Below are 12,287 nucleotides of genomic sequence, written 5' to 3'. Positions count from 1 at the left end.
AGGGGATTCATGATACTTAAAACCTGTTTTTACTTTCCTGCACGACCTTCGTGCTAGTTTTAAAATAGTTGGATGCATGACTATATCCCAAGTCATAATTAATAGGGCCTCCACAATATCTAAGGACAACTCGGGATAATTGCATCATTTACATCTTTCGAGTAGAAGTCTCTGTACTTCTTTAATCTGATTGACCAAACATAGATTTCTACTTAGGTGGTTGTCTAGTGCGCTTAGGTCGTTAACAGACTCCTCAACCTGGACGAGGTGTAAGTCCTTTTGTTGAGAACGTTTTCAGCTTTGTAGCTCAACTTCACATTCTCCTCTTTTCCAACAACATCCTTGCGATTTCGATGGGCATAAATCCATCTTCTTTGAGCTCCACCTGATAGTCATATGATAGAGTTTCATTCCTTTGACATTAGAGTTATTAAGGTCTTAGCAGACGACACAATTCCTGGATTGATGACCGGGGATCTCTGGACATGTTGGTCGACTACCTTCACGACTGGGTAAACATATTGTCTCAGTAGCTTGGGATGACAGGTTTGTGGTATCCTGACCCAACACCTCTACCTTCTAAGGATTACTCCTCCCTTCCTTTGCCTATCCTTATTGAGCCTTATCACTTCTTTTGTCTTTATTGATATCATTTTGACGGACCAATTATCGATGAGCTGCCACCCATTTGAGATACAATGATTTGTTCTATGCCCTTATGACCCAGATTTGCATTGGCTTATTAAGATTCCCCGTCATGATGATTCAGTTATTTCGCAAGCTCCATATGTCGATGAGTATGTTACTCATGTGGGGGCCATGAGAGACTTACTCTCAGCTCTGTGGCTTAACGGGTGCTTTGAAAGTATTGGAGCATTCCTATGCGAACTAACTGTCTTTTTATAGTCATTTTCTAGTTATCACTTTAAATGTAAGAAGAGTTCTTTGGATCAAGAGTATTCTTGGGTTTAAATGTAAGCAGAACTCATTGGATCAAAAGTATTCTTGGGCAACCCCCAAGATGTAATTAACCAAGTGGGATACGTTCTCTTGGGAGCACTCTAGATCTCAGAACATACGAATACACCTGAATCTCTGGTTGTGGGTAATCTACACAGGTATTCCTTCACAAATATTTGTTCAAGGTGTTTCCACCCGATCTTGTTTGAGCATACATAGTTGACTTATTTTTGCAAGGTTTATTGCACGTAAACTTTCAATGTTCTTTCTCTTGTTTGTCGTCTTTATCGTTTGTTCGTTTTTTCCGATTCTTCTCTTCTCCCTATCATTCACATGATCCAGAAGAGAGAATTATTCAGAAATGGGAAGTATACGACAATGGACAGACTGAGGACCCCTTTAAAAATAAAAAAGAGAAATGAACAAAAAACACCTCCAAAACATAGTTTGATCCCCCTATTTATAGAAAATAAATGAATAAAAGGTAAAATTACATGTTGTAGCTCTGTTTTAGAGGGGTTGTATATGATATTATGGTTTTTTTGCATATTTAGACCTTATGGTCGGCAGATCCTTAGGTCGACCAACAAAGTTGATTTTGGCTAGCTTTATTTTGGACACCAGCCGACCTTTGAATAGATCACCTGTCAGTTCTTGAGAGGGATAGCTGGTCGGCTCTGACATAGTCGGTTGGCTTTCTTGATTATTGATCCTTGGTGATCTTTTTGTGATTTTTTTAGGGAGTTGTTGAGAGAGCTTTTACGTTGACACTTGTTGTGATTATTGGAGGTGTTAGACCTTTGTCTAATCATTTCCTTCGGAGTGATCAGTGTGGATGCCCGTCTACTGTTGGCTTAGATGGCCCTTTGGTTGGCTAAGCATACCTTCAGTTGGCTGACGACCCTTCTGTCGGCTTGGTTAGTCATCAATTGCTCAAATTCGTGAGACATTGTGGTATTTTGTCAGATGAAATCTTTGTTATTTATCTTCTGATCTGAATCATCAGATTGTCTCAAGATTTGCGCTAACACATTTTTGATGTAAGAAAATATATAACAAAATTTTGAAATACCGAAGAACTCATATTAGTGGTACTCTATTTTTCGGATCCTATAAATAGAATGATTTCTAAAATCTCAGTCTTACTTACTATTGCTTGCCCAAACTATCATAGTCATGCTCATCAATCACTATCATCTATCATCCCCATCCTTATTAATATATTTAAATATATAATATGAATATTTAAAACTAACCTAATATATTTAATTCATATCAAAATTTTTTTTTTTAGAGATTTGAGAGAATTTAATAGAGACACACACATAATAGTTGCTTGATCTTGAATTTAAGATCTTCTAGTTGAAATCTTTCATTATTTCTATCGAACCAAATAAAATTTATTATTTTAAAATCTATAAAAGTTAAAAGCTTGAAAGCCCTCTCTAATGCCAAACAGGAAGAAATATTCCCTCAGTACTACGCACCTTAAGGAAGGTGCGTAGCCAATATAATTGCGACACTTGGAAACTCCGGCCCCACCTAATTTAGGGGTATTCGCGACCCGGGCCCGACCCAAAACCCGAATTCACGAAAAAATCCCGCCACAATAAAATGATTTCGCGCCAGCTTCTCTTCTATTTTCGCTGGTTTTTTTCGCTGGTTTTTTTTGACACCTTCGCATAGCTCCGTTCATAGCCGTTGATAGTTCCGGTCACAGCTCCGTTCACAGCTCCGTTCACAGCTCCGTTCACAGCTCCGTTCACAGCTCCGTTCACAGCTCCGTTCACAGCTCCGTTCACAGCTCCGTTCACAGCTCCAGTTCACAGCTTCATGGACTTTCAGATGCCAGAAGTCGATTTCTCCATGAACGTTGAGATGCCGGAAGCCTCCATGAACGTTGAGATGCCATCATTCAGCCTGAACTTTGAAGGCCAAGATGAAGTAAGTGTTGGTGTTACTGTTGTGTTATTGTGGTGTTACTCTGCTATTACTCTTGTTTCTTGCGTTTTATTTAGTACCGTTGTGTGGCTTAGGCTTTAGTTTTATCTCCATGTAAACGTAGGTGTTCGATGTAGTGTCTTTTGGATGTTGTTCCACAGTGTGGTTTGTTATCATGAGGGTTTTTTTCTTTTCGTTAGTATGGTTTAGGAATTCTGCTTTTGTTTGTGTTACCTTTGTGTTATTCTGGTGTTACTGTGGTGTTACTCCATGTAAACATAGGTGTTCACGTATCACTGGAAGCTACTCTACAGCGAGGTTTGGTTTAGTTATAGTTTTTTTTTTCGTTACTATGGTATTAGGCTTCAGGTTTATTTGTATTACCCTTGTGTTATTCGTGTATTACTGTGGTGTTACCGCATGTAAACATAGGTGTTTATCTACTATCTTTTGGGTGATGTTCTACAGAGTGCTTTGGTATTATTATGTTTATTTTTTCGTTACTATGGTTTTAGGCTTCTGTGTTATTCTGGTGTTACTGTAGTGTTACTGTAGTGTTACTGCATGTAGACGTAGGTGTTGATGTAGTATCCTTTGGGTGCTGTTCTACAGTGCATTGGTATTATTATAGTTTTTTTGTTTTACCCTTGTGTTATTATGGTGTTACTGATATCACCATTGTTTTATGCAGTCCTTTGAGGCAACACAAGTTTACAATGATCCTATCGCAGAGAAGTTTCTTAGTAGCATTATTCACAGTGAGGAAGAAGCATATGAAAGCTATCGTGCCTATGCACATCATGTGGGATTCACTGTTCGGAAGGATCATACCACCTACTGGCCGAACTCCAAGAAGCTCAAGGTTAAAGATTACATTTGTGGAAAAGCTGGCTATAAGAAAGAGCCTAACAACACAGTTAAGTTCAGAAAAGCGGACACAAGGACTGGCTGTAAGGCCATGGTACGATTTCATGTTGATTTCGAAGGTAATTGGAAAGTGGCAAAATTCATTGAAAATCATAACCATCCTTTGGCCGACCGTGGTGATAAGCATCTTCTTCGTTCCAACAGAAGGATAAGTGGGATTAATGCAGATGTGTTGAGATCCATGACAGGATCAGGCATCAGAGCAACACACGCATACAATTTCATTGCCACGGAAGTTGGTGGTGTGGAGAATTTAGAGTGCACGAAGAGAGATGCATTTAATTTTATCCAGAGAGAAAGAAGAGAAAGAATTGAACAGGGAGATGTCAATGCTTTAATACAATTGTTCATGGAGAGGCAATCTGGGGACAGCATGTTTGCTTGGGATTTCCAAACAGATGAGTCTGGTAGGTTAACAAGCATATTTTGGAGTGATGGATTGTGCAGGTTGGATTATGACTGTTTCGGGGATGTCATAATTTTTGATACAAGCTACCGATTAAATAAATATAACTTATGTTGCGCTCCATTTGTGGGGGTTAACCACCACTGGCAGAACGTACTGTTTGGAGTTGGATTTCTATCTGACGAGACCACTGAATCATTCATGTGGTTATTCAAATCATTCATTCGAATAATGGGAGACAAACATCCCATAACTATCTTTACCGATCAGGATCAAGCAATGGCAAGAGCCATTGCAGAATGCCTCCCACAGACACGTCATAGATTATGTCAATGGCATATCTACAAGAAACTACCTTCCAAAGTTCACTGTGGAGTGCGCACTAAGAGTGTGGCTGGTCTTTTCTATAAATGTTTGAGCAAGTGTGATTCTGAGGAGGAGTTCGAAGAAACATGGTCCTTAATGATTGAGTTTGGGGAACTTGAAAGCAATGTTTGGTTAGATGAAATGTATCGTATAAGGCATAAATGGTCAACTGCATTTAATAAGGATATATTCGGTATGGGAATTTTATCAACACAGCGAAGTGAGTCGACCAACAATGTTTGTCATGGTGTTTCAAAGCCAACTAGCTCTCTCACAGATTGTTTTATCGGTCTTGAAAACATTATGAAATCGTGGCGCAGGAGTGAGAAAGATGAAGATTTCAAATGTGGTCAGTCCGTGAGGACACCCATGGTTAAAATCAATCCCATGCTGAGGCAAGCATCCTCATTCTATACAAGGAAGCTTTACTCAATGTTTGAACAAGAGCTCTTGAATGGCTTATGTGGGCTAACATATGAAGTATCAGTGGAGAGCGATGCTAAATATTATGTATCAAAATTGGATGATGAGGGGACAAGGCAACCCTGGAATGTGTTAGTTGACAAGGTGACTTGTGAGGTTACATGTAGTTGCAAAAAGTTCGAGATGATGGGGTTGTTGTGCTCCCATGCATTATTTGTTTTAAGTCTTGCAAAAATAAAGGTGATTCCAGAAAAATATTTCTTATTGCGGTGGTCCATCAATGCTAAAAGGGACATGTATAACAGATTCGGGTGCAAAGAGCTAAAAGACTCTGGATGTAATAATGTTTCTTCAAGTTCCCTTATATTCAGTTCATGCTCCCAAAAATTTGCATATAAGCTCATTAATAGAGCACAAGGACATGAGTTAGCTGAGGAGTGTCTGTGGGAAACTTTCAGAAAGTTATCAGGAGATATTGAGGATGCCATAGCAGGGAGAACGATAGAATTACATAAAACCAAAAAGAAGCATAAACCCAGAATAATAGAGTGCAATGTCAATGACCCTGCTAAAAAAAGGCCGAAAGGAGTATCTACAACGAGGCTGAAAGGACATTGGGAGAGAAATAAGAAAGCCAAAAGTATAAATTTTTTATTTTACTATTTCCTCATTCCATTCCATGTATAATGCGTACTTCTAATTTGACCCATTGCGTCCAGGAATGGAACAAGAAGCAGCAAGTAGCCGTCGAGCCGTGGACGCATTCGAACAAAGCTTGACAGATTGCCTTACTCAGGTATGCCGATAAATTTGCCAATTATATCACTATGTCTTATATAAAGAACTTAATTTATTTCTCATTCCTATTACTGACCTGCTGCAGGAAAACTATGCATCGCAACTAAGCCAAACATACAGTGGACTTTTGATGGATTCCATAAGTGAGACTTTATATTGATTGATATTGTAATAGCTGTTATAGTGTATCAGTTGTAAACGTTTTTACGAAAAGGTTATTTGTTGTTTATAATTTGTGTTTGTCGAAATATTTGTATATCTATCCTGCTCAAACGTATATATCAACTGTAACACGGGAATAACACGTAAATAACACGAGAATAACACTGCAATAACACAGGAATAAGACGAAGACAACACGTGAATAACACGGGAATAAAACGTAAATAATACGTAAATAACACGACAATAACACTGCAATAACACGGGAATAACACTTAAATAATACTGCAATAACACGAGAAGGACTTGACATAACACGGGAATAACACATCAATCTGACGATGAATAATACAGATAATAATACGTGAATAACACGAGGAATAACACAAGGATGACATTAAAATAGCATGAGAAATTCCAGTGTCTTCACTCATGTCAACCATAAATGAAACACGAGAATAACACGTCAATAACACGGGAGTACCACGTGAATAACACCAGGAGTAATACGTGAATAACACGCAGATATTACGTGAATAACACGGGAGTAATACGTGAATAACACAAGGATTACTGTCAGTAACGTGGATATTAATATAGGATAACACGGCATGAAGACAAGGATAACACGTTGAAAGCACACCAATAATACAGGAATAGTACAAATAATAATAAGTGAATGACACGAGGATAACACAGTGTTTAAGACGTGAATAACACAAGAATAACATTAAAATAACACGGGAATATCATTGTCCTAACTCATGATGTAAACCATCAGAGAAACAGAAGAAAAACACGGCAAAAACACGTAAATAACACAAGAATAACACTACAATAACACGGGAATAACACAGGAATAACCGGGATTACTCACGTGTTACTACGCGCCCAAAGCGAATATTCCTTGTGTTACTCACCGATTAATCGGCGTTATTCTGCGTTACCGCGCGGCTTCTAGCGTGTTACTCCTCTGTGTTATTGCCGATTAATCGGCGTTATTCCTCATTTCATCGTGGTATTTAAACGATCAAAGATTTCTAAGTTTTTTTTATTACAAATAGAACAGGATAATTAATATTAGAATATTTATTGTCTGCGGCTCACTCTTTGGTTATGCCCGTGTTATTCACGTCTTACTGACGTGTTACTCCTGTGTTATTCATGATGGATCAGCCATATTATCTCGTGTTATGGACGTGTTACTCCACGTTACTCAGAATGTAGCAGCTGCATTATTCTTCTGTTAGTCTCGTGTTATCCAGGTTTAACTTGATGCATTTCTCTCGTGTTGCTCCCGTGTTATCCACGTATTACTCCTGTGTTACTGCAGATGTCGCAGCTGCATTACTGTCGTGTTACTCTCGTGTTATACAAGTGTTACTCCCGTGTTACTGTCGTGTTATCCAAGTGTTACTCCCGTGTTACCCTCGTGTTATCCAAGTGTTACTCACGTGTTACTCTCGCGTTATCCCTGTATTAAAGCCGTGTTACTCGTGTTATCCAAGTGTTACTCTCCTGTTACTCCCGTGTTACTCAGAATGCAGCATACAGGTAAGGCCAGTTGACAAACATGTAACTCTAGTGCTACACAAAAAAATATTTACATTTAGCTATGAACATTCTGAGGCAGCTATACAAATAATCTACACAAAGGAGACCACTATCACATATACAGTAACCTAAAAAAAATATGCAAGGAAAAATTTCACAGCTTTAAGTAGCAGTCCTTGAAAATAAGCACAACTCATAAACAAATTCAGCTCTAAATCTCTGCATATGATCCTGCCAATTCATATGTACACTCCAGTCGACTTCATCGCGCTGCACTAGAGTTTGCATGTACTTGCAGACGAACATCCCACAGTCAAAACTATTCCTTTGTGTGGGTACGTTCTTTGTGATTGACAGGGACCATTTATTGATTTTAGATGTAAATGCATCACCGGCGTCCCTAGCAAACATATTCACCTGAATGATAATGACATGTTATTGTGTTAATCTTTTAATGGAATTGTGTCACTTTTAATTTAGTGGAATAGACTTACAACTTCCATAGCGCCAGCCTTATGTATTTGGTTGGGTAGCGAGTCGTATATTCGCCATTTTCTCAACCTGAGATCCAGCACCAACAAGATCCAATGTTGATTATGAATAATTGGAAAGAAAATGGCTTTTGCTTCTTTGACGACCTCGTTGGTGATATGTCTAACATAAGGTTTGCTGCCATATGTCTTATGCATCTACAAAAATATATTACTTGGGATTTGCAAGGAATATATGAATTTAAGTTGAATGAATAGAGTTTACAAGTTGTAGAACATACCCCAAACATTGGTGAGACATACAGGTATGGCCGGTATAACTCTGGTCGCTTCGAAGTTGTCTCATGCAACATGACTGCAAATATATCAACATGTTCGTCTGCAAGCCACTTATCTAATAATATATCTTCCAGTGCTGATCGATGAATCAAAATATGACCTCTTGTAATGATAACGTCACTGCATTGACACCAAAGATAATTAAAAAAAATATAAAAGGAAAAAATGTGCAGCATTACCTGCTCTTGTACCTGGATAGACACTGCTCTATTTCTTCCTGCATCTCAATTGAGATGAATGGCCTACCAGGATATTCAAAAGTTGAAGCCGGAGGACGTACCTGCAAAATAAACCAATCCATGAATGACAGGATAAAAGAATATATAAGATATGCTTCAAAGCACATAACTATATTATTAACTTACGACTATGGCATATTGGTCTGCATCAGGGCTGGGGCTTCGACTAGAAAGATGTTGATACTCGGTTGCCTGTAAGATTTCTTCATCTGAAAGTTGGGCCTTCTGGGGTTCATCCTTTTTTGAATCAGTCAAAAGCCGCGTCTACAAAAAATATTGTTAACCCTAATAAAGTAGGAATGTGCATAATTAATTAGAAATGACAATGACACACTTACTGATTCGGCCAGAGCTTCAATAACACCTTTAACTGCCCGTTCAACTTCTAAAGGGTCTTCTTGGATTGTATCATCGGACATATGTGCATGTTGTGCCTCTCGTGTTGCTTCTTCGGCGTCTCCAGCCTCTAAAGGAACATCAGTATTCCTTATTGTTGGTTCTGGTACATCTATATTGACAGGAGCAATAATATCTACATCATCAACTTTTCTGTGTCTTCTTTTAAATTGGTATTGAGATGCAGGGCGGTCAACTTTCCTCTTCTGCTGATGACCACTACTGCTGGTCTTCTTACTTGTCTCAGATATTGTTTTCTCAGAGAACTTCTCAGCTTTGGTTTCAACTAGTCGATGCACCAAACCTGTTAGGGTGGACAATGCTTCAACCACAGTGTTCATCTGTGCACTCACACCAGTAACAGTTTGTTGTATATTTAAGCTGATCTGCTCCTGAGATTTCAGCATCTCATATATCACCCCAAAATCAGCACTCTCCGTTGTATGTCTGGGTACTGGGGTTATATCACTAGAGACAATTGTTCCCCTGGCATACGCTTTAGGTGAAGATGGTCCTGCAGTGCTTTCGTGAGGTGGAACCTGGCTTGCAGGGATCGGCGGTCCCTGCTCTGGATTTTCGAGGAGTTGTACTTCATCATCAGTTAAAGCCAGGAATCCGTCATTCACCTACAATGAAAATGTATTCGTCAGAATCGTTGCAATCACTGTTAGAAAACTAGTAAAAATGTGTGTCAATAAGCTGTAAGCAAAATTAAATGGTTTAAATGATCAAGCTTCTTGAAGGCTTCATGGATCTTCTCAGCACTCAACCCATGATTGGTTGGCCACCTCAGCATGCGAGGTCTAGCGTCAGGATCATCAGGAGTTAGAAGAGAGGTGTGCTCGTAAAACCAAAGCTGGGGATGTTTTATACCATTACGCAGAAGTCAGGACATCAAAGAAACAATTCGTAAGAGTGATGTTTAAATGAAAATAACAAATACTTACTGTTAAGAGAAATACAAATCCTTGAATGTAGCCGATTGATTTATTTTGCCTTAATTTCACTGAGGCGATTCTAACTTGATCGATGATCATATCACATATGGCAGCAGGCCAATTGTAAGACGAAAAAGCTTGTACATTTACAGCAAAAGAAGATAGCTCTGCATGCACATGAAAATTGCTTGAAGGAAAAAACAAGTTAGTTAGTAAAAATTTCAAGTATAACTCCTCAAAAGGTGGGGTGGAGGCTCCTTCTGCAAAAAAGTTTGTGAGTTGGTTCTTTATTTGTCTGGCATCCACATTTGATAGGGGTCCTCTTTTCCATGAAACAGGCTCTCCTCTATTGGGCATCCCTATCAACATAGCCACATGGTCAGCATGTAACTGAACCTCCTTTCCACCCATTCTGAAGACACCCCTCTCATTATCCCAGCATCTCAAAATATGTAAAGTCATCACATTGTCCTGGGGATATGGGGGCATGTCAAAGAAGTTGAACACCCTTATTTCCCTTAAATTATTAATGGTCTCCTCTGAAAGAAGATCACGAATAGCATCCAGGGCACTTCTCACTGCAGATGGACGACATCTACAGTTGAAAGTCCTTGCACTCATGATCCTGCAAATTAAAGATATAATGACAAATTATTAGAGCAACAGTCATAAGAAGGGAATAATAGACGAGCATAACTAGTTACAAAGCATGAATAACACGGCAATAACACATCAGTAACACAGCATAACTAACTTATGGCATTAGTGCAGTTAATAATAATAACCCTAAACCCATCAATAATACATCAGAGTAACACGGAAAAAACACATCAGTAACACAATGCAGTTAATGCAAAGTAACAAGGAACATAATTAACAGTAGAATAACACAGCAGAGTAACTCATTAATAATACATGAGTAATACAAGAATAACAGTAAACCTATGTCATTAATTAATAATTACCAATATTACGTGGCATATGACATCAATATTACATGAATAACACGGTAATAACGCATCAGTAACACACCAGTGACAATGTAAAAACAGAGAAAAAAAATAGATGAAACATTAATAATACATGAGTAATACAAGAATAACACTAAACCTATGTCATTAATTAACAATTACCCTGATAAAGTGGCATATGACATCAATATTACATGAATAACACGGTAATAACGCATCAGTAACACACCAGTAACACAATTTAAAAACAAAAAAAAAATAGATGAATAACACATTAATAATACATGAGTAATACAAGAATAACACTAAACCTAAGTCATTAATTAACAATCACCCTCATAAAGTAGCATATGACATCAATATTACATGAATAACACGGTAATAACGCATCAGTAACACACCAGTAACACAATGTAAAAACAGAAAAAAAAAGATGAATAAAACACCAATAATACAATAATAACACATCTAAACTATGTCATGGAGGTTTCTGTGAGTCTAAAGAATTTGGTTTTATCCAGTTCTCGAGTAGGGTTTTTCTCAGCTGATCATTGAAATCCATGATGTGTTATTTATGTGGTATTGCCGTGTTATTGTTGTGTTTTTTATATTTTACTGGTATATTACTGATGTGTGGTGCTATTGACGTGTTACTACAGTGCATTGTTGTGTTACTGATGTGTTACTCGTATTTCCCGACTCTGGTTTACGTTCATACCGTGATTTTATGGAACGAGACGACGCCATGACCTTCGCTTACGCCGGAAGCTCCGCTTTGCCGAAGGGTTTCGCCGGAAGCTGCGTTGCGCCGGAGATTTTCGCCGAGTTGTGCCGGAGATTTTCGCCCTAAAATCTCGTAAATCAGTAGAAGTTAAAATGCGATTCGGTTAAAAGTAAAAGAAGTTCGGGTAATCGTTCGGGCCGGGTTAATATTTTTCCCCTTTTTATTTTTAAACAATGAAATGAAAAGTGGGCCCGAAATTTCCAAGTGTCGCATTTATATTGGCTACGCACCGTAAGGAAGGTGCGTAGTACTGAGGGAATATTTCTTCGCCAAACAGGCCCCCGAAGAAATTCGAAAACAAACCCGCTGCAACGCGTTCCTTTGGTCGTCGCGCTTCCATGGCCATGACACCCTCGACGCTCACTCCGACCCAGAGGTACGCTGCAGGGGCCCTCTTCGCCTTCGCCCTCCAGCAAGCACAGCTGCATCAAACCCATCTCGTCGGCTCCTCCACTTCTGTCGATGACGGCGGCAACTCCGGTAGCTCCAGTAACAGGAGCAACTTCAGCGGAAGTGATGCCGACTGCGAGTCAACCCAGCTCTGGATCCATCCATCTCGTGGCCTCCTTCGTCCGGTGTTTAGGTCTTTCTC

At 38.9% G+C, this 12,287-nt stretch overlaps 3 protein-coding genes across 4 annotated transcripts in view; 2 read left to right on the top strand and 1 right to left on the bottom strand.

The window, feature by feature from the left end:
• The first annotated feature begins 2,734 nt into the window (after window positions 1–2,734).
• LOC110033036 (protein FAR1-RELATED SEQUENCE 5-like) lies at window positions 2,735–6,083 on the top strand. The gene is made up of 3 exons (XM_020736881.1): window positions 2,735–5,663; window positions 5,743–5,819; window positions 5,907–6,083. The coding sequence occupies exons 1-3, from the start codon at window positions 3,587–3,589 to the stop codon at window positions 5,979–5,981; spliced, it is 2,229 nt and encodes a 742-aa protein (XP_020592540.1). The 5' UTR covers window positions 2,735–3,586; the 3' UTR covers window positions 5,982–6,083.
• Window positions 6,084–7,699: 1,616 nt separating this feature from the next.
• On the bottom strand, window positions 7,700–12,035 carry LOC110033035. The gene is made up of 9 exons (XM_020736879.1): window positions 11,926–12,035; window positions 11,662–11,757; window positions 9,950–10,565; window positions 8,945–9,628; window positions 8,733–8,870; window positions 8,547–8,647; window positions 8,310–8,487; window positions 8,032–8,226; window positions 7,700–7,954 (listed from the first exon to the last, which is right to left on the bottom strand). The coding sequence occupies exons 1-9, from the start codon at window positions 12,033–12,035 to the stop codon at window positions 7,700–7,702; spliced, it is 2,373 nt and encodes a 790-aa protein (XP_020592538.1).
• The window catches only part of LOC110033037 (transmembrane and coiled-coil domain-containing protein 4-like), a 46,066-nt gene continuing 45,737 nt past the window's right edge, over window positions 11,959–12,287 (top strand). The window contains exon 1 of one of the 2 annotated variants that reach the window (XM_020736882.1): window positions 11,959–12,278. In XM_020736882.1, coding sequence (XP_020592541.1) covers window positions 12,034–12,278 — 245 coding nt within the window. In that variant the 5' untranslated portion in view covers window positions 11,959–12,033. The remainder of the gene's footprint in view (window positions 12,279–12,287) is intronic. The other variant, XM_020736883.1, reaches the window with a different exon arrangement.

The sequence above is a fragment of the Phalaenopsis equestris genome, unplaced genomic scaffold (assembly GCF_001263595.1).
Source record: "Phalaenopsis equestris unplaced genomic scaffold, ASM126359v1 Scaffold001081, whole genome shotgun sequence".
Lineage (NCBI taxonomy): Eukaryota > Viridiplantae > Streptophyta > Magnoliopsida > Asparagales > Orchidaceae > Phalaenopsis > Phalaenopsis equestris.
This window is presented reverse-complemented; position numbering and strand designations above follow the sequence as displayed.

Coding starts and splice junctions, on each gene's coding strand:
- LOC110033036 (XM_020736881.1), top strand. CDS start 3,587: ATGCAGTCCTTTGAGGCAACACAAGTTTACAATGATCCTATCGCAGAG. Junction 5,664..5,742: donor GAGAAATAAGAAAGCCAAAA/GTATAAATTTTT, acceptor CATTGCGTCCAG/GAATGGAACAAGAAGCAGCA. Junction 5,820..5,906: donor TGACAGATTGCCTTACTCAG/GTATGCCGATAA, acceptor GACCTGCTGCAG/GAAAACTATGCATCGCAACT.
- LOC110033035 (XM_020736879.1), bottom strand. CDS start 12,035: ATGGAAGCGCGACGACCAAAGGAACGCGTTGCAGCGGGTTTGTTTTCG. Junction 8,648..8,732: donor CAGACCAATATGCCATAGTC/GTAAGTTAATAA, acceptor TTTATTTTGCAG/GTACGTCCTCCGGCTTCAAC. Junction 8,227..8,309: donor ATGTCTCACCAATGTTTGGG/GTATGTTCTACA, acceptor ATATTTTTGTAG/ATGCATAAGACATATGGCAG.